Below are 19,544 nucleotides of genomic sequence, written 5' to 3'. Positions count from 1 at the left end.
AGATTCGGGATCAGCCTTTGTATATGGACTATTTTGATCCAGAAATTGCATCTCTCCCCACCAGTGGAATCGAACCCAAAACTTTAAGTATGACTTTGTTACCTTTCAACCATTGGACCACCAACTGTTGGATATGTTGTTTTCGGATTGCTACGAGATCTTTGTATACAGAGAGACTATAGAGATTGAGATTTTAGATAGATAAGGTCTATAAATGCCAAGTGGGCATAGATAGACTCCCTCTCTAATTAAGGGGAAGAGACACATCATTGTTCATATCTTCCCATTTTTTTCAACAAAAATACAGTATAATAGGTGTTTTTTCCTACAATGTATTAGGATTTAATGTTTTTTGTCTACAATATATGTGCATGAGACTGTATGCATTTATTTATTCAACGAAAACCATTTGAATTATTTTTTCTTTGAACAGATTTATTATAATGTATTCAACAAATATGGGATGCACAATCTTATCCACGACTTCTAAAGAGATTTAATATTCCTTTGTATGAAACATAAATATTGATGTAAGAATTATATAACTTGAGGAAATTTACCCTTTTTTCCTTTAAAAAACATATAAATTCTTTTTTGGTGAATTGGGGGTAGGTGTACATGTGATGGTATTTAACATTTACATTTAACTGGAATGGGAAAAGGGAGGATACAGGCATCTGATTGGCCGACGCAAGAAGCAAAATAAGTAACATCTGACACTGACAGTTTATCTCTCTATTAAAAATATCTTCTCTCTCTCTCTCTATACATATATATATATATATATATACATATATATATATATGAAGGCGAGAGTGAATGTGTTGGTGAGAGAGAGAGAGGAGAAGGAGGAGAGAGTAAATGAGATTCTGAGAAGGGATCGACCAATCAGAGCCGTTCATTTTGAGAGTATTACTTGGCCGCAACTCCCAATCGACGGTTCACACTTGACACACTTCTCCCTCTTTGATTTTCACACGAAAGTTCGTGTATTATTCGCCAATCGCTCGCTTTGGATTATGTGTGTGTGTTTTTTGTTCAGCGTTTGGCGTTTGTGATCGCGGGTATATGGCGTCTGCAGTGGTAACGGTTGCCGCTCTGTTATTCGGCCTCATCCCCATTTCCTCCTCCCTTCCTTTCATACTTCTTCATGGTGATGATGGACGAATGAATGAATCATCATTCGTCTGATTTCTTCTTCCACACCCACACGCACACACATATACATATATATATAATACATATATTGTAAATGATGCAGGTATCGGGTCTCAATGCTCAAATGGTGGAGTGGGTAACTTCACACAACTCCTCAGCAATCTCTCCGGCTCTCCTGGATTTTGCTTGTACTCTCTCTCTCTCTCTTGTTGGGTTAATGGTGTTACAGGGGAATAAGGATATATATGGCTGGCTTAATTAGTTGCTTGGATCACAAGTTTCCCTGATAAAAATGATCGATCGGATATTGGTTTCTGCAGAGAAATCGGAGATGGAGAAGACGATTCTTGGTTCATGCCCCTGCCTAAACAGGTATAAATAAATAAATAAACAAATAAATAGTTTAAGACATAATTATTGGATGGCATGGGGTTGGTGATAAGATTGTTTGTGGGCATTGGACAGGCAAGCGTTGCGTGTGAGAAGGTTAAGCTGCTGAAAGAACTGAGCCAGGGTTACAACATCGTCGCCCAGTCCCAGGTTCTAATATTTTACTTAGTTTTTTTTTTATTAATGCGTATAATTTCTGACCCATTTATATATATTAATATACGAAAACATATATATGTATAATCTGATTTTGTAATTAATGTGTGGTTTTTCCACAGGGAAACATGGTAGCTCGAGGCCTTATCGAGTTCTGCGACAGCGGTCCACCCGTAAGATATATATATATATATATATACACACATGAAACTTTCATTCATATTTGCAATGTAACTCATTCAAGAGGAAGAATGTATGTACATACGTATGTATGTATGTGTGTATGGTGTTAAAAATGAGGAATTTTATGAAATTAAGTGAAGATATGATTAATTAATTAATTAATTAATAATAATAAATGCAGGTGAGGAACTATGTGTCATTAGCAGGGCCTCATGCTGGCATCGCTTCAGTCCCTCTCTGTGGGGTAATTAACTTTGATATTTCTTCGGCATTTTAATTAATTCATCGGTTTATTACATTCATTAACTTTTTGTGATTTTTGTATTTGGAAGTCTGGTGAAATCTGCCGACTTGCAGATGAACTGATCAAGCTCGAGATCTACAGCGACTACATTCAAGTAGGTTTTCTTTATATACACTATATATATACACACACACACATATTATGTATGAGTCATATATAATATGTATCATCGGCATGCATGCAGGATCGTTTGGCTCCGAGTGGTTACATCAAAATACCAACTGTAAGTGTTTACAGAATATATATAAAGTATATATCAAATTAATCTTATTTCATTACATAAGACTGTATATATATATATATATGTGATGGAATGAATGCATATTCAGGATATAACAAGCTACCTGCAACACTCAAAGTATCTGCCCAAACTCAACAACGAGAAAGCCGACGACAGGAACTCCACCTTCAAGGACCGTTTCACCAGCCTCCACAACTTGGTCCTCGTCATGGTCCGTTCTCTTTATATACATATATATATAAACTCAGACAATATATACACACATATATATATATATATATGGTCAACACTTTAATTGGGTTTCTTTTGTGGAATCAATCCCTTAAAATTACAGTTTGAGGATGACAAAGTGTTGGTGCCGAAAGAAACATCATGGTTCGGGTTTTACCCAGATGGAGATTTCCACCGTCTTCTTTCTCCTCAGCAGGTAGATTCTTCTGGCTTGTCCTTTGACTCTGTTGTTGACGTATATACGTATACGTATACATATGTATAAGCATCGATCGATTGAAACACAGACAAAGCTGTACGAGGAGGACTGGATAGGGCTGAAAACATTAGACGACGCGGGAAGAGTGAAGTTCGTGAGCGTGGCGGGAGAGCACATCAGAATGGCGCATGACGACGTCCTTAAATACGTCGTCCCTTACCTTCGCTAATAAACCCCAACCCTCTCGGTCTTGACTCCTAATCTGTTCTCTCCCAGAGGGTTTCAGCAGTAGCGAAATTTATTTTTTAATAAATTAAAAAAAATTAGAGAAAACGTCCATCTGCCAGTCACCATGGGCTTCGTTGCATGGCCCATCAAAGGCCCCAAATTATAATACTATGATTTTACTAGACATCACCCTAAATTATTTACTCTTCAAGCAAAACGTCTATATCCTTTTATAAAAAAAAAATTAATAAATGTGTATGTGAGAAAATCCAAAAAATATCTAAGTTTCTCAATTTTAACAAAATAAAACCTAAACTTTGTTTTTTATCAAATAAAATCTCAAATTTTAATTTTAAACTCTGTAATCTTTGTCATTTTTAATAAAATCTGAATGATGATGTGGTGTACCTCACATTCTATATGGTAAATCAATACTTTAACCATATTTAACACGTTATTATCCATATATAATGATATCAGGATGTTATCGATGTTAAAAAATGATAAATATTATAAAATTCGTTTTTATTTTTTATTGAAAAATAAAATTAAAATTTTATTAGATAAAAAATAAAATTTAGATTTTATTTTGTGAAACTTAAATATTTTTTTGGATTTTACCTAGAAAGAGAAAAGGTAAGGATGTGACAAATCAACTTTGCTTAAGGTGGCAACATGTTTTAGGGCTTACGAGGGAAATTCATATATATATATATATATATATATATAACGAAGAAATGGACAAAAACACGCACGCCCCATATGTTGGAACATGCCCCTTTTTCACGAGGACAAACTCGGGCCTTCTTAATAATATATGAAAACTTTGGAGTTTCTAACCATTAAAATGTTTTTGTAAATTAAAATCAAATCGCTGTTGGTACTGTTAGCATATAAATATGAACCGATTTAGCCTCAAACGGAAATAAATAAAGACGGAAACACGGCTTTCGTTTGTGGGAGAGGAGGTTCAATCATCCAAAGTACAAAACGGCTCCGCTCATGACATTACACCCTCACCACAGCCACATACATTGACTTACCCAAAATACCCCTCGACATCACGCAATATTACGACCCCTTAGCCATACGGCTAGGACCTGAGAGCCACGGGTTTAAGGGGCGGGACCGGTCGCGTTGGGCCGTCTGGTTGGAAGAGCCAGCGACTCGCTCACACGAGGGGCACATGATGAGAGTGGTGGGTGGGGCCATCTGGCCGTAGAACTGAGGGGACAGTTTCAAGGCCCGTAGTTCCGCCACTTCTTTCTGAAGCCTTCTGTTATCTTCCGTCAATTTCTCGACGCATCTCTTCAAGTACTCGCAGTCCACCTCTGTTTGCTTCAACTTTGTCCTGTGGCACGATAACATACTCCCCCGCTCGTAAATATGACCCATCCAGAGGGGTACAAATGGAAATTCGCTCAGTTTTCTCACCTTGCCCTTCGGTTCTGGAACCACACCTCCACCTGTCTTGGAGTCAACCCCAGTTGCTTTGCCAGTGCCATCTTCTGCTTCTGCATTTTTTTTTTCGAAATTACTCAATGGCCCTCGTCCAAAGTTGGCATTTTTAATTTCTTTCTTCATCAGAGAGATAGACTTACCGGATTGAGAGTGTTGTGCTCCTTGAAGGTGTCCTCGAGAATGGCGGACTGATCCTTAGATAGGCGGAGCTTCTTCCGGGAGGTTTCACCGCCGTCTTCTTCGTCGCTGGATACTCTGTGGTCGTTTCCTTCCCTCTCGCTTCTCTTGCCGCTAATGGTGCTCGAGATGGTGCTGTTAGGCGAAGACACCCCCGCTTCCTCCTCGCAATCCCCCGTCGATGGCGCCCTGTTCACGTCGATTCCTCCCAGGAATGGTGGGTTCTGATGATCTGCAAAAAAAAATATATATACTGGATGTAAGTTTCTCAGATTTTTTCCAAGAAAAAAAGGAAGATGGAAGGCTCTTCTTGTGTGTGTATGTGTGAAAAATGGAGGAGATCTGGAACTGAAGGAAGCGTACCAGCTGCAGAAGAAACGAACGTTTGGTTCCATGGAAACTTGTGGAGATTGGAGACGAAAGAGGTGGGTTTCAGATTCAGCTGGAGAGGACGATGGTTTTGTGCAAATCCCAAGCTGAGGCTCAGACCCATGTCCTCCTCTTCCGTCATCATCATCATTTTCTCAAAACCCAGCTCCCAGATTTTGATCTTCCTCTCCTATACAGAGAAATATAAACTTATTTTACTCCTCGATCCGACCTTTTACCCCCAAAGCTTTGATTTTTCTGGTGGATCTCAGGGAGATAAACTCAGAGAGAAAAAAGGCCCTGATGGTTGTGTGAAGAGGAAAAGGAGAGAGAGAGAGAGAGAGAGAGAGAGAGAGAGAGAGAGAGAGAGAGATGGTGAGTGAATGAAGAGGAGAAAGAGAAAAAAGGCCCTGATGGTGGTGTGAAGAGAAAAAGGAGAGAGAGAGAGAGAGAGAGAGAGAGAGAGAGAGAGAGAGAGAGAGATGGTGAGTGAATGAAGAGGAGAAGAGGGGATTAATATATAGAAAGGAGTGAGGAGTCCAATGATATGAGACGATGTCAGAATGGCCAAATGTAATGAAATCCAACGTGGCTTTTGCCAACACTTGCCATTATTTTTCTATCCCCAACTTGTCCCCCTTTTCCTCTCATCACTTTTAGTGCTTCTTTTACTCTCATAATTATTATTTTTTATTTATTTATTTTGCAATACCTAAAATTCCAATCCCCCTTTTCCCTGTGATGCATGATGATGGGATCCAATATCATGCATCCTTCTTCACATTACCACGTCTCAAAATGTATATGTACGCTTGTTCTTGTATATTCTCTTAATTTAATGATGATATAAATGAAAAAACTGACATATTCTAATGGTTGGTAGACAATGCAATCCACATGAATCTAAACCTTTTCAAAGCTGTGGGCCAACCGGCGGTTGTGATCCAATCATATCCATGTTGGATATATATATATATATATATATATATGGGAAATGAATATCAGATCTCACAAAACAATCAAAAGCTTCACTCGCAGAGTCACATTATTATAAACTATTCATGTTATTTATTGAACTTCTACGCATTGAATTACATAAGTTTATAGTAGATATAAGTTGAGTAGTTTATCTGTTATAATGTCAAGAAAAGTTTTTGTACCATTGCCTCAACAATAGAGGCTAATACATATTTGGACATTAAAAAAATAAAATAAATAATAAATAATATACATCATTCGTATGAATCATAATTGTTTCGCCCAATTTTTTTTCTCAACCAAAATCATGAGCATGGCGAGAAGAGCCCATGATTAAAGTTCAAAGTACTTATTACAAAGTAATTATCATATAACAATTATTATAATTGCAGAATGATGGTTCTTTACATCTTATGTTTTCCTTTGTCTGGTACACTTCATAATGCATTCACCTCTGCTCGCACTGTATTGTCTGTGTATTTTCATATTATTCAAGTAACCACAAAATTATATATAATTATATATATATAATATATATATGAATGACAATACTACTTGGATTCATTGCCATGGGCCAGTGTGTCCACTCGTGCTGTCTTATTTTTTCTTCCTATTTTTTATGGGGGTAATAATAGTTTCATAGACTGCTCGTAAATCTATTAAATACAATTGGAACAATGAATATTAATATAGGAACGATGTCATCATATTATATATATATATCATACAAATAGTTTATTTTATGTTTTTGGTAAATGGACATCGTGAAGCGCGTCATAAAGGCGTGAGTGAGACGCGCTTCCTCGGATTCCACAGAGAGAGAGAGAGAGAGAGAGAGAGAGAGAGAGAGAGAGAGAGAGAAGACGTGAATCGAACGCGCCGTATAAAGAGAGTAAAGATTCGGAGGAGGAGCGACAATGATGGAGAGCATGATGGTTCTTGAGATCTCCTTAGTTTCGTGGGTCCCAATGAGTTCCATTGGATCCGACAACATATCGAGTAAAGCGTCATGGGGCGTTCAGCTGTCCCCACGTGTTCCTCCTTCACGCTCTCCCCTGTCGCGTGTGGTCTACGCTCCCACGCTCTCTCTTTGCAATCATTTCCTTTTGAAAAACATTTTCCAAACAAATTTGTTCCATTTTTCTGAAGCAACCATGTACTATATAGTAGCGTACACATCCACAAAAATGTCATGAAATTGCTTCTTCTGGAATTTTCCGAAGTCATCACCTCTTGTTTAAAAGATGGGTAGAAATAATTGATCTTGGGAAAGGAAAAATGTGTATTTTCCATGTATATCTTCTTTGCTTATCGTCAAACCCTTAGAATAAATTTATGTTTTATACACATTTTTAATCGTAAAGTTTGGAGAAAGAGGTAATATGAATTTTAAAATAAAACTTACTTTTTTTAATTTGTATTTTGACGAGTTATAATCATTTGATGAGACGTAGATGTGTTTTGCTTTTAGGTACGGCTGCTAATAATTAATTTTCCTAATCATGCTCGATAGTTATTGTTAATAATGATCGCATGGATTCATTATTGAATTTATACATATATATATATATATATATATATATATATATATATATAGATGAACAATATAATTGCCTAGAAGATATACAAACGCCGATCTTACAGTTAAGATTTTGCATCATATGATTAGGAGGAGGAATCTACATATATGGGTGTTGGAGATATGAATTTAAGAATTGAAGTGATATTAGAGGAATGAATATTAATATTTAGTTTCATAAAAAAAAAATATTAATATTTGGTGGCGGGAGAGAGGGAGGACCAAGATGGATCGTTCGTGCATGACAATTATATCGTCCCATGTGGATTCTACGTGGCGCACATATTCCTACGCGAACCAAACCACCCTTTTGACAGCGAATCACACGTGTGCTCTTCTCCTCCCACACGTGCACTCCCGTTCAAAGGCTCCTCTCTCCTCGCTGTATCCGGTCAACGGTCAACCTCCTCTCTCTCTCTCTCTCCCTCCCTCCTTTTTTTTTTGGTTCGTGTTCAAAATTAACTGGGAAGCCATCTGCATTCACATGCGCGAGCGCGCGCGCGTGGAATATAAGTTGTCTTTGCGAGGCCAACCTGCGTTCAAATAGTTGGTTGCAGTAATTAATGATATGATCATCTTAGGATCGTGTTTGTTTGTCGTTGTTACCTTTTAGTTGCAGTAAAATCGAAATTACCGCCACGTAAAAAAACCCTCGAAGTAGGCGAATACAGAATATTAATATGGTTTTGTCCTTATTCGTTAGCCGGACGGAGATCGTCTATGACCGTCGGGTGAAAGTTCGAGGGAGGAGGAGGTGGGTCCGACGCCATGTGATCGGCTGAGCTGCTCGCCATATGATTTTGATTTAAACGTTTGGAATAATTTAGCAAAGTTCAGTTTGGGTTTGCTCTTGTTTTGTTGCACGTGCACTCCTGCATTTCGACAGAGAGAGACATTATTCATTTGAGACGAAATTATGAGTGAAATTTTACCCCAAAAAAATAAAATTTTACCAAAAAAATAAAATTATGAATGGAAGGGAAATTGAAAGAAGTATGGTAGGTAGGAGAGGATATGAGTTTTGACCCAAGTTTTGGTGGTTCAACCCAAATTCAAGTTTTTATTTGGGGAAGAATATTTACTTGAATTTCTCTGGTGTTTTTGAAAGATGCAGAAGTCACCATAAGTTTTGAGGGATAGGAATAATTTGTGAGTGGTTGGTGGAATTAGGGAATCTCTCTCTCTCTCTCTCTCTCTCTAAGTACAATGGCACATGATTCCATTCAATTCTCTCTCTTAATTTTTTGCCCAAACAAATCAAATCACATCGCGTATCATCATCAATTCAATGACGCGATTAAATGATTATGTTTTCCAACTATTTTTGTTTTGTTTTGTTATTATTGTGACAATTGCATAACCACCACAACAACGGAAACACAGAGAGACGATATTAAAGTGTAACGATACATAGAATCGGTAAATGTAATAGACGTAGTCGATGTTAAGATCACATGCAAGTAAAGTATTTGTCGGATGGTATTTATCATATTCAAAGTGTGTAACAGTGAGTGATCACGTGCGCGTGTTTTGGTGATTGTGACTTCGAGGAGGTTCCCTTTTTTCCCCTCCCATTCTTCTCAATCAGTTATTTTTTTTTTTAAATTTTTAAAATTTTTGGGTATTAGGTATTATGATACTGTCAATTAAATGAAGTGAAGAGCAACATGTAAATCACTTTGGATATTAGACAGATAGATATACAAAGACGTCATTTGATTCTCTAGATGACTTTTGAATATTTGCTTTGCTGTACCCCCCAACCAAAATAAAAATGTTACAATCATATGTCTTGCAATGGAGCATTGCTTAGCTAAACATCTCATAACCCTATGTTTCCTATAGACCCGAAACAATCATTTCCCATAACAATAACATAATAGAATAGAGAGGGAGAGAGAGAGAGAGAATGTTTGTGCTGTTTTCAATTGAGTTCGCATTCTTGAGTACTTGAATCTCCTAAATCAGCCCATCCAACCAAATTATTGAAATTCTATTCTAAGAAATGATTCTCATTCATGTTTGATATGTAAATCGCAATTCTTATATATTCTTTATAAAAAAATATCAAAATAAGATGACCCAACTGATAAGGAAAGAAACAAAACTTCTTCTTGCCCTAAATTCGATCTTCATTTGGAGAGGTTATTCACCTGAACTCCTAGATATAGTTAGACAAAAAATCCACTGAACTTTCGAAATATAAAAAAAAAAAAATTATCAAGCAATCATACCACCCATCTTCATCTCCGATCTACCATTTTACTTTCACACTTACTAATGGAATTGGTAGGATAATTGATCAAATATACCATTCATTTGTACTGCAAACTCCATGGCCGGACACATTGAAAAAGATGTAACCCTCACCAAGATTAGCTAAGATATATATGGTGTAGGATATGATGGCAGGATCATGCAGAAAAGTGATCCAGTTGGTTGTGATTAATGTTATCTATGCTCTGTCCTGAGGATCAGATCAAACTTCACATTTGATTTGCTAGTCCTTACGCATTTTCTTTGTCATAGTAACAAGAACAAGGAAATGAAATGAAGGGACACAGATCTCTGCCTACCAGAAAGGAAAACTAGAAACCATATATATATATATATAACCTTTACCCATATTTACTTTCTTGTAATGTAATGATTTTTCTTCCTATTATGTTTAGTAAACCCTGAAACTAGAAAATGCATTTCATATACCTCGAAGGAGAGACATCCATTGTATTTTACTGTTCTGTATCTCGGCCCCGCAACTGCAACAACAAAATTCATAGTACCAACTGTTGTGTCAAACACTACACATAAAGAAACGTGTTAAAAAAACAGAGCCACAAGGCAGCAATAGCATGGACACAAGACAGACCTTTTCCTTCATCAAAGCCTCGCGGGCACGCATTCCTTGATCATCTCTTCTCTGCAATCACAGTTACCGACACTCTGTAGTTCTTGTCATCGGTTACAAGCGAAAGAAAGAAAGCACCACTCATCACGCAGCTTTTACAAATCCAATTTACAGTGACTAATAATACCGTGGTTGCGATTCTCAACATCCGGTTACGGATTTTGAATCATCAGTACCTGATTGTCAATCGAGATCCATTCTTCTTTTGTATAAAGAGTCCATTAATTAAGAGAACGGGGCTTGCAAACTAAGTTGAATAGAGTAAGCAAGATATTGCACCTTGGACTGAGAATTGGCTGCTCTGAAGCAAATCAGCATTCAGTCCCACAAGGCTCAATCCGGGGAACATAACCTACAACACAAGGAAAAAAAACCCCAAAGCTTTAGCTGATATATGTAGCAGCGTGGCGCAATTCCTCCAACACCTGAGACTTACATCGAGATGTTTCTGCAAGGTTTTCGGTCGCTTTCGCGGCCGACGAGACGGCCTGTTTCCGCTCATGCTGAAGATGTCTTCTTCGATTTCGTCTCGCGAAAGAGCAACCCATAGCCTCGGATTCTCGTTCCTTCCCTCTCCGCCGCCTAATCCCCGCGATTCTGCTTGAACCCCTCTGTGTCTGCTCGATTTCGGCTCCATTCCAACGCCGGATTTCTGGTGTTTTACCTCCGAAAGTCCACCGCCTCCGCCGCATGCCTCCTGCGAGAACACGCCATTGATCTTCTTCGAACCGGCACTGCTCCTCCTTGGCCGTAAGTTCCACGTCCTCTTCACCTCCCCCTCCTCTTCCTCCTCTTCCTCTTCCTTCCGGTCCACCGGAACTTCCCCTCTCTGCGGCAGGGCCCGCTGCTCTTCACGCGCCGTCGCGTCTCCAAGCCCTTTCTGGTTTTCATGGACGGGCTTCGCCGATGACGGAGCCAGGGAGGAGAAGGAGAGGCGCTGCTGCCGTGTCGACCATGATCCGATTCCTCGGTCGGCCATCCCCGGCGCCGGAGACGAACCCCGGTGGACTTCGTCTCCTAGCTTCGGCTCCACATCGGTCGTGGCGGAGGCGTGGAGGGTCGCGGAAGTGAAGCGACGGAAGGACTGCGCATCCGAGATCGGCGGAGCAGACATATATACGGTGCAGAAACTTTACGTATAGAGGGAGAGATTGAAGATCTAAAAACCCTAAAAAGTAAAAACCCAAGAGGGACGACGCAGAAAGCGCGAAGAGAAATTACAGAGAAGATGCATGCGAATTGCCTTTCAAAACGGGAATTTTACTCAAATGAACGACTTCGTTCGCAACTATCTCACGTGTACACAAGAAAACTTTTTTTTCGTGTGAAAAGACGATATTACCCTTAATGAATACGTGATTTTTATCCGTTCGAAAACAACTTCGTTATTACGACTTCGTAATTAATTCTAAATATAGTTACAATTGATTTTAAAAAAGGTAGCAAAAAAATCATCTGTCTTATTTTAGTGGTATATCAGTTATATGTTAGTCGTAATAAGGTCACAAAAAATAAAACGAAAAGGGTATTTTGGACTTTTCCAACCAAAAAGTGGGTTAAAATTGAAATTTTTTTTTCTTTTTCGGTGGTGTACACTGAAATTGTTGCGACCCAAGTAGGATATTTGAGTAATATTTCCTTTCAAAACCTCTCTCGTTTATTAATCTTCCGTCGTCGCATGATAAAACTCCTGAATTTCTTAAATATGTTTTCTCCATATGATAATTAAAATGAACTGAAATTAAAAGGGGCAATTTCAGGTGAGATTCGGGTCCGTACGTGGATGCACTTAATATTCACATGAATAACTAATATCTTGTATCCGATTATTTCGAAACGTTGACGAGTAATCCACGTGTATAATATTCAGCTTCAATTGAATACTATATGTTATCGTGGCGAAATATTTAAATAATATGATGATGTGAATATCACCAAGTCCATGGACCGTGTTACAAAGAAAAGCCTTTTTAAACTTATTTAAATAATTCGGGATATTTAAACTTATCATTAGTTTAATCGGATTAGGAATACAAAAAGATATGCCTAATTGGTTTGACCGCAGGTCAACGGAACGAAATCCACACCACGAACGCAAAAAATAAAATCCGACCAGATAAATTAATTTCATATTTTGTGGAATTAATCGGCCCATATCAACCGTTATTATTCTCTCCCTTCGTCATCAGGTTATCTTATCTATTTGCGAGATTAGCTGCCAATGCCGTTCCATTCGTAACGGAGGGTCCGATTCTGTTCCCTTCAGATCCGGCTCCGACAGGACGACCCGGTCGGAGATGACTCGCCGGTGCTCTCACTGCAATCTTAATGGCCACAACTCTCGGACGTGTCCGAACCGAGGGGTCAAGCTCTTCGGCGTTCGCCTCACCGAAGGCTCGATCCGGAAGAGTGCGAGTATGGGCAATCTCAGCCACTACGCGGGTGGGCATAGTGGAACCGGGTCGAACTATCCGGGTTCTCCCGGAGATACTCCCGACCACGCCGCCGGCGACGGTTACGCTTCCGAGGATTTCGTCTCCGGCCCCTCCTCCAGCCGCGAGAGGAAGAAAGGTATCTCAACTCCCTCTTTCGTCTCTGATTTCCCAATTTCTTTTACCCCTTTTTGGTGTCTTTTTTCTTCGAATCTTCTAGCGAATTCATTTGAAATTTCATTGCTGCGATTTCGTTCAAGCAGATGCTGAAGAATCGAATTATCGGCTGCAAATCTCGAACTAGACTTCGACCTCATTTCTGCATATTTGCTTGTTTGCACATGCGCGTTTTTACGCAATAGGAGTTGATTCAATGGAACTGAAATTGCTTTGTTAGCAATCGTTTTGTTGATTGTACTGTATCCCTTTTCTTAAAGATTCTCTGGGATTGTGTAACAAGTCTCGAGCTTGGTTCTTGGCTTGATTGATTGCCATTACAATAGTTTGTTGTTCTTTTGGTGGAAAGTCCCTTTCCGATCAAATTGTATTGGTTCCATGCATGGTGGGTTTTGGCAAGAAAATTGATCAATTCTTGCTGATTGTTAGCCCATTTGATTGCACTTATAAACCCATATGGTTTTTTTTTTCAATCGTTGGATTCTTTTAAGGGTTCATAATGGTTTAGTTTACTTGTGTTGTTATGTAGGAACACCGTGGACAGAAGAGGAGCATAGGATGTTCTTATTGGGTTTACAGAAGCTAGGAAAAGGCGATTGGCGTGGTATCTCCAGAAACTACGTGACTACAAGAACGCCGACACAGGTTGCGAGCCATGCTCAGAAGTACTTCATGAGACAGTCCAATGTGTCTCGCCGTAAAAGACGTTCAAGTCTCTTTGATATGGTTCCAGACGAGGTTAGTACATAACTCTTATCTTCTCTGAGGAAAAAAAACCTGGTTTGAGTGGTTCTATCTGCATATTCTAACAACAGTGGATGTGTTTGGAGTTCTTTCTGTTGTCTTTCTTGTCAGGAAAAGAGCTGACTAAATCCTAGTTTAGAAAAAAGTCGGTGCTGGGCTTTTTAGGGGTTATGAAATGAGAATACGGTAAAAAGGGTGGGTTGAATTGATTTGAGACGGGTTAATTGGAACTTCTCCTCTGCACTTTCTGTATATTGTTGATGTGGACATCATATGGCCAAATTCTTTGTCAAAATCAGGCGTCTGGTTCGCTTACGACTTTGTCAAGTTTGATTCAAGATGCCAACGACTTGACAGATTTTGAATTGAAATGAGGCGGTTTAGAGCTTATTGTTGTAGTAGCAATTAGATCCTGTTCGCAAGAGATTTTGTACAAGATTCCGAAGCGCAAGGAATAAAGCCGTGCAGGCTTCTTGCCCAAACGTAGACGGTTTCCTTTTGGGGACGGGTCTGAATTGTCATTTGGAGCACCATTTCGGTTTATGCTTCTTCTTTTTGTGGTGCTCACCTCATAATGTAATCTCGTTTGCAGATATCAGATGTTCCAATGGAGCCGCAACTCGTGAACTGTCACACAGAAACTCAAATTCAAGGCAACGACCCTCTTCCTGTTCTCCCTCCAGCTCCAGTTCCTGTTATTGCTCCATCAATTCCGAGAACTGAAGAATGCGAATCCATGGACTCCACCAAATCTAGCACAGGCGAGCCGCCCATGGCAGCAGCCACCGCCTCCTCATCCTCCAAAGCAGAGGAGAACAAACCACTACAACTGCCTGCTTCATTCCCTGTACTGTATCCAACCTACTTCTCGCCTTTCTCCTCTTTCCCGGTCCCGATATGGCCTGCTGTTGGGTACATCCCCGAGCCTGCCCAGAAGGAAGAGGTTCACGAGATACATCGGCCGAGGGCAGTGCACTCGAAAGCCCCGATCAACGTGGATGAGCTTCTCGGCATTTCTAAGCTCACCCTTGGAGAATCCATCAGAGATTCTGAGCAGTCGCGTTCCCTGACCCTTACCGGGGGATCATCATCCTCGTCAAGACAATCGGCTTTTCATCCGAATCCGGCCTCTGATAGTTCCGACATGAACAGCCCTATTCACGCGGTCTAAGGCTCCGTTGATGGATTGTTCAGTTCGGTCTTTTGAAAAACTCATGTGGTTTAGCTTTTTAGCCCTGTGACTCACCTTAGATATAACATCGACTGTTTTCGCCGTTTGCGTTAACTTAAATAAGATTGTTAATTTGTTATGTATATGTATATGGGTGTATAACTTGTTCATCTTTGAATATTAGAGGCACCAAAAAAAATTATTTATCTCTTAGATTCTTATTGGTAAATGTTAAATCAGATGTGATTTTTCGGTTCGCGTGACGTTCAATTTCCTATTAAAACAGTTGACCCAAAAAAAAGAAAATGCATTGAATTTGTATGCGTGTTAATAATGTATTGAGATGTTTTAATGAAATTTTCGTGTGTGATTGGTGTTTTGGGCCGGAATAAGGCGAAGCCCATTGGATAATGTATAAAACGCATCGTTTCGTTGCGTCTCTCCTGTGACGAACGAGGGATAAGCCGTGACCGAAAGATCGGACCCTCGGGGACTAAAGGAAGCATGAACAACATTTTCAATCTCGGTCGAAGTACCTCGCGGCCATGGCCCAGCAGGAAGAAGCAAGCTCATCGATCTCGAGCCTTGGTGTTCGCCATCCCATTCCTGGTTCTTGTCCTCATCTTCGCCTTCTTCATCACTTCCTTTCGTATTCCCAAGTCGCTCTTCTCCATCTCTGCCTTCGCCGGATCCGTCCAATACCCTCAATGCAGATCCGAGACACTGACCGGGTCTCTCCTGGGCCAGAAGTTTCTGTGGTATGCGCCCCACAGCGGCTTCAGCAATCAGCTTTCGGAGTTTAAGAATGCGGTTCTAATGGCGGGAATACTCAATCGGACCCTGGTTGTTCCTCCGGTCCTCGATCATCATGCCATCGCTCTCGGAAGTTGCCCGAAATTTAGGGTTTTGGAACCCAGCGAGATTCGTGTCTCTGTTTGGAATCATTTTCTGGATCTTCTCAGGACTGGCAGGTCGGCTATTCTTTGATCTCCTTGTTCGCTTTTGTTGAAGTTTGTTGCTGGACCACATCGTTGTCTGAGCTTGTTTGTCGAATTCCTTCCTAGTTCTTCAGAATTCCGTTTGTTCGGGTGATATTTTATACTTATGTAAGTGATAAAGCTTCATTGTAATTACAGATATGTTTCCATGGCTGATATCGTGGACATTTCCTCGCTGGTCTCTTCTTCGGCTGTTCGAGTCATTGATCTCAGGTACTTCGCTTCTCTGTTGTGTGGTGTGGATTTGGAGATTCTATGCTCCAGTGAATTAACTGAAAAATCTCAAGCTTACGAAGCTTTAAAGCAGTGCGGATCTCTGTTGTCTGGAATTAATGGCAATGTAGATAGATGTTTATATGCTGTGGATGAAGATTGTCGAACAACTGTTTGGACATATAAAAATGTCGATTCTGATGGAATGTTAGATTCATTCCAGCCTGATGAAAGACTCAAGAAGAAAAAGAAAATATCATATGTGAGAAGACGCAAAGATGTGTATAAGGCTCTTGGACATGGCAGTGCAGCTGATTCAGCTACTATTATGGGATTTGGAAGCCTCTTCACAGCTATGTACAAAGGTTCAGAATCGTATATCGATATCCATAAATCCCCAAAAGATCAAAGGATACAATCTCTGCTCGAGAAGATTGAATTCATTCCTTTTGTTTCAGAGGTAATGAGTGCTGGAAAGAGTTTCGCCTCGGAAACCATAAAGGCGCCGTATCTTTGTGCACAGCTAAGAATGTTAGACGGGCAGTTCAAGAATCACTGGAAAAACACTTTCGCGAACTTGAAACAGACATTGGAGACGCTGAGCCAAAAGGGTCCACGACCAGTTCATGTATTCATAATGACAGACCTCTCTGAAAGCAACTGGACTGGGACTTACTTGGGTGATTTGTCTAGGAATTCTGCAGATTTTAAGCTGTATTTCCTCAGAGAACAAGATGAGCTGGTAAAGCAAACACAAGAGAAGCTGGCTTCTGCTGGGCATGGACAGAAGTTTGGGTCTATACCAATGAGTCTTGAGAATGTAAAGAAGATGAAGAACCATTGCATTCCACGTAGTTTATCAGACGTGCAACTTTACATAGAGGAAGCTGTTTGCAGCTGTGCTTCCCTTGGTTTTGTGGGCACCGCTGGGTCTACAATTGCTGATAGTGTTGAGCTAATGAGGAAATTCAATGCTTGTAGTGGTGGAGCTCGGAGAGCATTGTAGCGGGTTTTGATTTATTTGTACAAGTCAGAAGCTTGGATCTTGGGATTTTTGCATTTGGCTTTTGGTATAGCCAATGCTTCAGATTGCATTTCGACTGATGGATTGCACCATGTAACTCCTAAATGTTCGGAATCTCATATCAAATATAGTGACAGTTAATGCAGGCATTTGGTCATGGTCTCGACAGTGTAAAATATATTTCTCTTCTGATTGCTTGGCTGATGAGAGAGATAGAAGAATCTTTAAAAGTGCCCACTGTCCAGGAGGGTTATGGTAAGAGACAGAGAATGTGTAAAAATCAGGCATCGCTTATTGTCAGCTGGTGAATGTGTCTTCGGTCTTGGGCTTTCTATTCCTGATTTGTTCGGTTTTCCTTTGGAACACAAACAGAAATTCATTTTATTTTTATTTTTTAAAAATTAGTATTAATTACAGAGATCAACTTCTAACGGGTTGTTAGCCCATAAAGGGCCCAACACTCATCCACGCCTTTTCACGAGTCCTCTGAACCCTATATTTCGGAACTTCATTGCTTCAACTCCTCAGATTTTGGAATTGTACAGCGCCGTAGCCATGGGTACGTCGTTCTCTCTTTCACTCCTGTCTCGCCGTCTCTTGTTTGTGCGAGCTTATCTTAACTTCGGATTTTTTTTAAAAGAATTTTTGTGTATGATTTAATTTAATTTTAACGTTGAAAATGGTGGAAATTAGGGGCGTACAAGTACGTGTCGGAGCTATGGAGGAAGAAGCAGTCGGACGTGATGAGGTTTCTGCAGAGGGTGAGGTGTTGGGAGTATCGCCAGCAGCCTTCCATTGTTCGTCTCACTCGTCCCACTCGTCCCGACAAGGCTCGTCGTCTCGGCTACAAGGCCAAGCAGGTTCCTTTCTTCATTTTCTGCTCGAGTTATGTTTCTGCTGGTTTAGCGGTATCTTGATGCCTAAGATGATGCGATACTTCCTGAGACCAGCCACATTGAAAGATTCGTCAATTATCTGACCGGGCAGTTCCTATTGTTATGTGGACTCTGCTCTTGTCTCGATTGATACATTGTTTCATTTTTTTTCTTTTATACTATCTTGGCCTGTTCCTTCCTGGGTTGATGTTTGTGTCTGATGCTTCGGGTATTGAAACAGGGATTCGTGGTGTACCGGGTACGAGTGAGGCGTGGAGGTCGGAAGAGGCCTGTTCCTAAGGGTATTGTGTATGGGAAACCCACAAACCAGGGAGTTACCCAACTCAAGTTCCAACGCAGCAAGAGATCCGTTGCTGAGGAACGTGCTGGTCGCAAATTGGGCGGCCTTAGGGTCCTCAACTCTTACTGGATCAATGAGGTACCCAAGCACTACTATACTTGTGCTCTTGCATGTTTTTTGTGCAAGTCTACACTGCCCCGCTGTAGATGTGTGAAAGTGTTTCCATGGGCAATGTGTGTGTGTTTTATGGGCAAATGAGCCATGGATTAGGGTAGGGTGTGTTTTTTTAGCTAAAGCACCCTTTTGGCACTCTTGAGTATGTGCACTTGTGTAGGTGTATAGTTTCACATTTCTTCACAAGGGTTATAGACTGAAAATGTGCCTCTATCATGTTTGTCATTTGTGCCTCAGCACCTTTCTTTACTTGTAAGCTGATTTTACAACCTCTCCTATCAAGTCCTGCATGGTCATTGTTTCTTTCCGGTCTTTTAAATGTATAGGATTCCACATACAAGTACTACGAGGTGATACTGGTGGACACTGCACACAGTGCCATCCGGAATGACCCGAGAGTAAACTGGATATGCAACCCGGTTCACAAGCACAGGGAACTCAGAGGGCTCACCTCGGAGGGAAAGAAGAACAGAGGTCTCCGTGGAAAGGGACACCTCTACCACAAGAACCGCCCGTCTCGGAGAGCCACCTGGAAGAGGAACAACACCCTCTCCCTCCGCCGCTACCGCTGATTTTCATTTCACTGGAAAATTTTGTTGTTTTTTCCCAATGGTAACCTGTGTTCTTTGGAAATTCAGAAACTTAAAAGGGCCAGTTTAGTTTGTACAAACATTACTTCGAACAGATTTTCATAGTATTTGATCATTGTGGTTTACATTTTTGTTTCAGTTTCATGTGTAAGAAATAGTTTTGGAAACCTTTTCTTGAAGAGCACGTTTTCATAAACTGCGCCATAAATCCTTCGTATTCTCAGTTATAACAGTACCTTACTACAGGACCAAAAACTTGCTCTTGATGGGGTTTTGCTTTCAG

The 19,544-nt window shown here is 40.3% G+C and overlaps 6 protein-coding genes across 12 annotated transcripts; 4 read left to right on the top strand and 2 right to left on the bottom strand.

Annotated features, from left to right (window-relative positions):
* Positions 1–819: 819 nt before the first annotated feature.
* On the top strand, positions 820–3,274 carry LOC104806676 (palmitoyl-protein thioesterase 1-like). The gene is made up of 12 exons (XM_010531678.1): positions 820–939; positions 1,043–1,153; positions 1,262–1,346; positions 1,479–1,530; positions 1,624–1,698; positions 1,827–1,877; positions 2,069–2,131; positions 2,220–2,285; positions 2,376–2,414; positions 2,521–2,643; positions 2,767–2,859; positions 2,951–3,274. Exons 2-12 carry the CDS (start codon positions 1,069–1,071, stop codon positions 3,089–3,091), a joined length of 873 nt encoding a protein of 290 aa, XP_010529980.1. The 5' UTR covers positions 820–939; positions 1,043–1,068; the 3' UTR covers positions 3,092–3,274.
* Positions 3,275–3,922: 648 nt separating this feature from the next.
* Positions 3,923–5,464, bottom strand: LOC104806675 (homeobox-leucine zipper protein HAT1). The gene is made up of 4 exons (XM_010531677.2): positions 5,092–5,464; positions 4,692–4,960; positions 4,525–4,604; positions 3,923–4,441 (listed from the first exon to the last, which is right to left on the bottom strand). Exons 1-4 carry the CDS (start codon positions 5,246–5,248, stop codon positions 4,162–4,164), a joined length of 786 nt encoding a protein of 261 aa, XP_010529979.1. The 5' UTR covers positions 5,249–5,464; the 3' UTR covers positions 3,923–4,161.
* Positions 5,465–9,363: 3,899 nt separating this feature from the next.
* Positions 9,364–11,812, bottom strand: LOC104806674. Of its 6 annotated transcripts, none has more exons than XR_002023859.1 (5): positions 10,999–11,812; positions 10,842–10,914; positions 10,524–10,605; positions 10,361–10,413; positions 9,364–9,613 (listed from the first exon to the last, which is right to left on the bottom strand). XR_002023859.1 is itself a non-coding variant. In XM_019201768.1 (4 exons), exons 1-3 carry the CDS (start codon positions 11,674–11,676, stop codon positions 10,535–10,537), a joined length of 822 nt encoding a protein of 273 aa, XP_019057313.1. In that variant the 5' UTR covers positions 11,677–11,812; the 3' UTR covers positions 9,823–10,413; positions 10,524–10,534. The 6 variants fall into 6 exon arrangements, 3 of the variants coding, with proteins under 3 accessions (XP_019057313.1, XP_010529977.2, XP_019057314.1); XR_002023858.1 differs by lacking the exon at positions 9,364–9,613 and adding an exon at positions 9,623–9,815; XR_002023860.1 differs by lacking the exon at positions 9,364–9,613 and having other exon boundaries at positions 9,823–10,413; positions 10,524–10,597.
* A 921-nt stretch (positions 11,813–12,733) lies between these two features.
* On the top strand, positions 12,734–15,292 carry LOC104806673 (protein REVEILLE 8-like). Its single transcript, XM_010531674.2, has 3 exons — positions 12,734–13,133; positions 13,701–13,909; positions 14,508–15,292. Exons 1-3 carry the CDS (start codon positions 12,860–12,862, stop codon positions 15,084–15,086), a joined length of 1,062 nt encoding a protein of 353 aa, XP_010529976.1. The 5' UTR covers positions 12,734–12,859; the 3' UTR covers positions 15,087–15,292.
* Positions 15,293–15,545: 253 nt separating this feature from the next.
* LOC104806667 lies at positions 15,546–17,483 on the top strand. 2 transcript variants are annotated; one of them, XM_010531668.1, is made up of 3 exons: positions 15,546–16,057; positions 16,223–16,662; positions 16,756–17,483. In XM_010531668.1, exons 1-3 carry the CDS (start codon positions 15,591–15,593, stop codon positions 17,301–17,303), a joined length of 1,455 nt encoding a protein of 484 aa, XP_010529970.1. In that variant the 5' UTR covers positions 15,546–15,590; the 3' UTR covers positions 17,304–17,483. The 2 variants fall into 2 exon arrangements, with proteins under 2 accessions (XP_010529970.1, XP_010529969.1); XM_010531667.1 differs by having other exon boundaries at positions 16,223–17,483.
* Positions 17,484–17,588: 105 nt separating this feature from the next.
* Positions 17,589–19,399, top strand: LOC104806668 (60S ribosomal protein L15-1). Its single transcript, XM_010531669.1, has 4 exons — positions 17,589–17,880; positions 18,015–18,181; positions 18,438–18,635; positions 18,998–19,399. Exons 1-4 carry the CDS (start codon positions 17,877–17,879, stop codon positions 19,241–19,243), a joined length of 615 nt encoding a protein of 204 aa, XP_010529971.1. The 5' UTR covers positions 17,589–17,876; the 3' UTR covers positions 19,244–19,399.
* The last annotated feature ends 145 nt before the right edge of the window (positions 19,400–19,544 follow it).

This window comes from Tarenaya hassleriana, unplaced genomic scaffold (assembly GCF_000463585.1).
Source record: "Tarenaya hassleriana unplaced genomic scaffold, ASM46358v1 Cleome12, whole genome shotgun sequence".
NCBI lineage: Eukaryota > Viridiplantae > Streptophyta > Magnoliopsida > Brassicales > Cleomaceae > Tarenaya > Tarenaya hassleriana.
Note: the sequence above shows the minus strand (reverse complement) of the source record. Positions and strands in the feature narration are given on the sequence as shown.

Coding starts and splice junctions, on each gene's coding strand:
- LOC104806673 (XM_010531674.2), top strand. CDS start 12,860: ATGACTCGCCGGTGCTCTCACTGCAATCTTAATGGCCACAACTCTCGG. Junction 13,134..13,700: donor CAGCCGCGAGAGGAAGAAAG/GTATCTCAACTC, acceptor GTTGTTATGTAG/GAACACCGTGGACAGAAGAG. Junction 13,910..14,507: donor TTGATATGGTTCCAGACGAG/GTTAGTACATAA, acceptor TCTCGTTTGCAG/ATATCAGATGTTCCAATGGA.
- LOC104806674 (XM_019201768.1), bottom strand. CDS start 11,676: ATGTCTGCTCCGCCGATCTCGGATGCGCAGTCCTTCCGTCGCTTCACT. Junction 10,915..10,998: donor CCTTGCAGAAACATCTCGAT/GTAAGTCTCAGG, acceptor CTTGTGTTGTAG/GTTATGTTCCCCGGATTGAG. Junction 10,606..10,841: donor CAGCCAATTCTCAGTCCAAG/GTGCAATATCTT, acceptor ACCGATGACAAG/AACTACAGAGTGTCGGTAAC.
- LOC104806675 (XM_010531677.2), bottom strand. CDS start 5,248: ATGATGATGATGACGGAAGAGGAGGACATGGGTCTGAGCCTCAGCTTG. Junction 4,961..5,091: donor GTTCGTTTCTTCTGCAGCTG/GTACGCTTCCTT, acceptor TTTTTTTTGCAG/ATCATCAGAACCCACCATTC. Junction 4,605..4,691: donor AGCACAACACTCTCAATCCG/GTAAGTCTATCT, acceptor AAAAAAATGCAG/AAGCAGAAGATGGCACTGGC.
- LOC104806667 (XM_010531667.1), top strand. CDS start 15,591: ATGAACAACATTTTCAATCTCGGTCGAAGTACCTCGCGGCCATGGCCC. Junction 16,058..16,222: donor GATCTTCTCAGGACTGGCAG/GTCGGCTATTCT, acceptor TTGTAATTACAG/ATATGTTTCCATGGCTGATA.
- LOC104806676 (XM_010531678.1), top strand. CDS start 1,069: ATGGCGTCTGCAGTGGTAACGGTTGCCGCTCTGTTATTCGGCCTCATC. Junction 1,878..2,068: donor TCTGCGACAGCGGTCCACCC/GTAAGATATATA, acceptor TAATAAATGCAG/GTGAGGAACTATGTGTCATT. Junction 2,860..2,950: donor GTCTTCTTTCTCCTCAGCAG/GTAGATTCTTCT, acceptor ATTGAAACACAG/ACAAAGCTGTACGAGGAGGA.
- LOC104806668 (XM_010531669.1), top strand. Junction 18,182..18,437: donor TCGGCTACAAGGCCAAGCAG/GTTCCTTTCTTC, acceptor GTATTGAAACAG/GGATTCGTGGTGTACCGGGT. Junction 18,636..18,997: donor ACTCTTACTGGATCAATGAG/GTACCCAAGCAC, acceptor TTAAATGTATAG/GATTCCACATACAAGTACTA.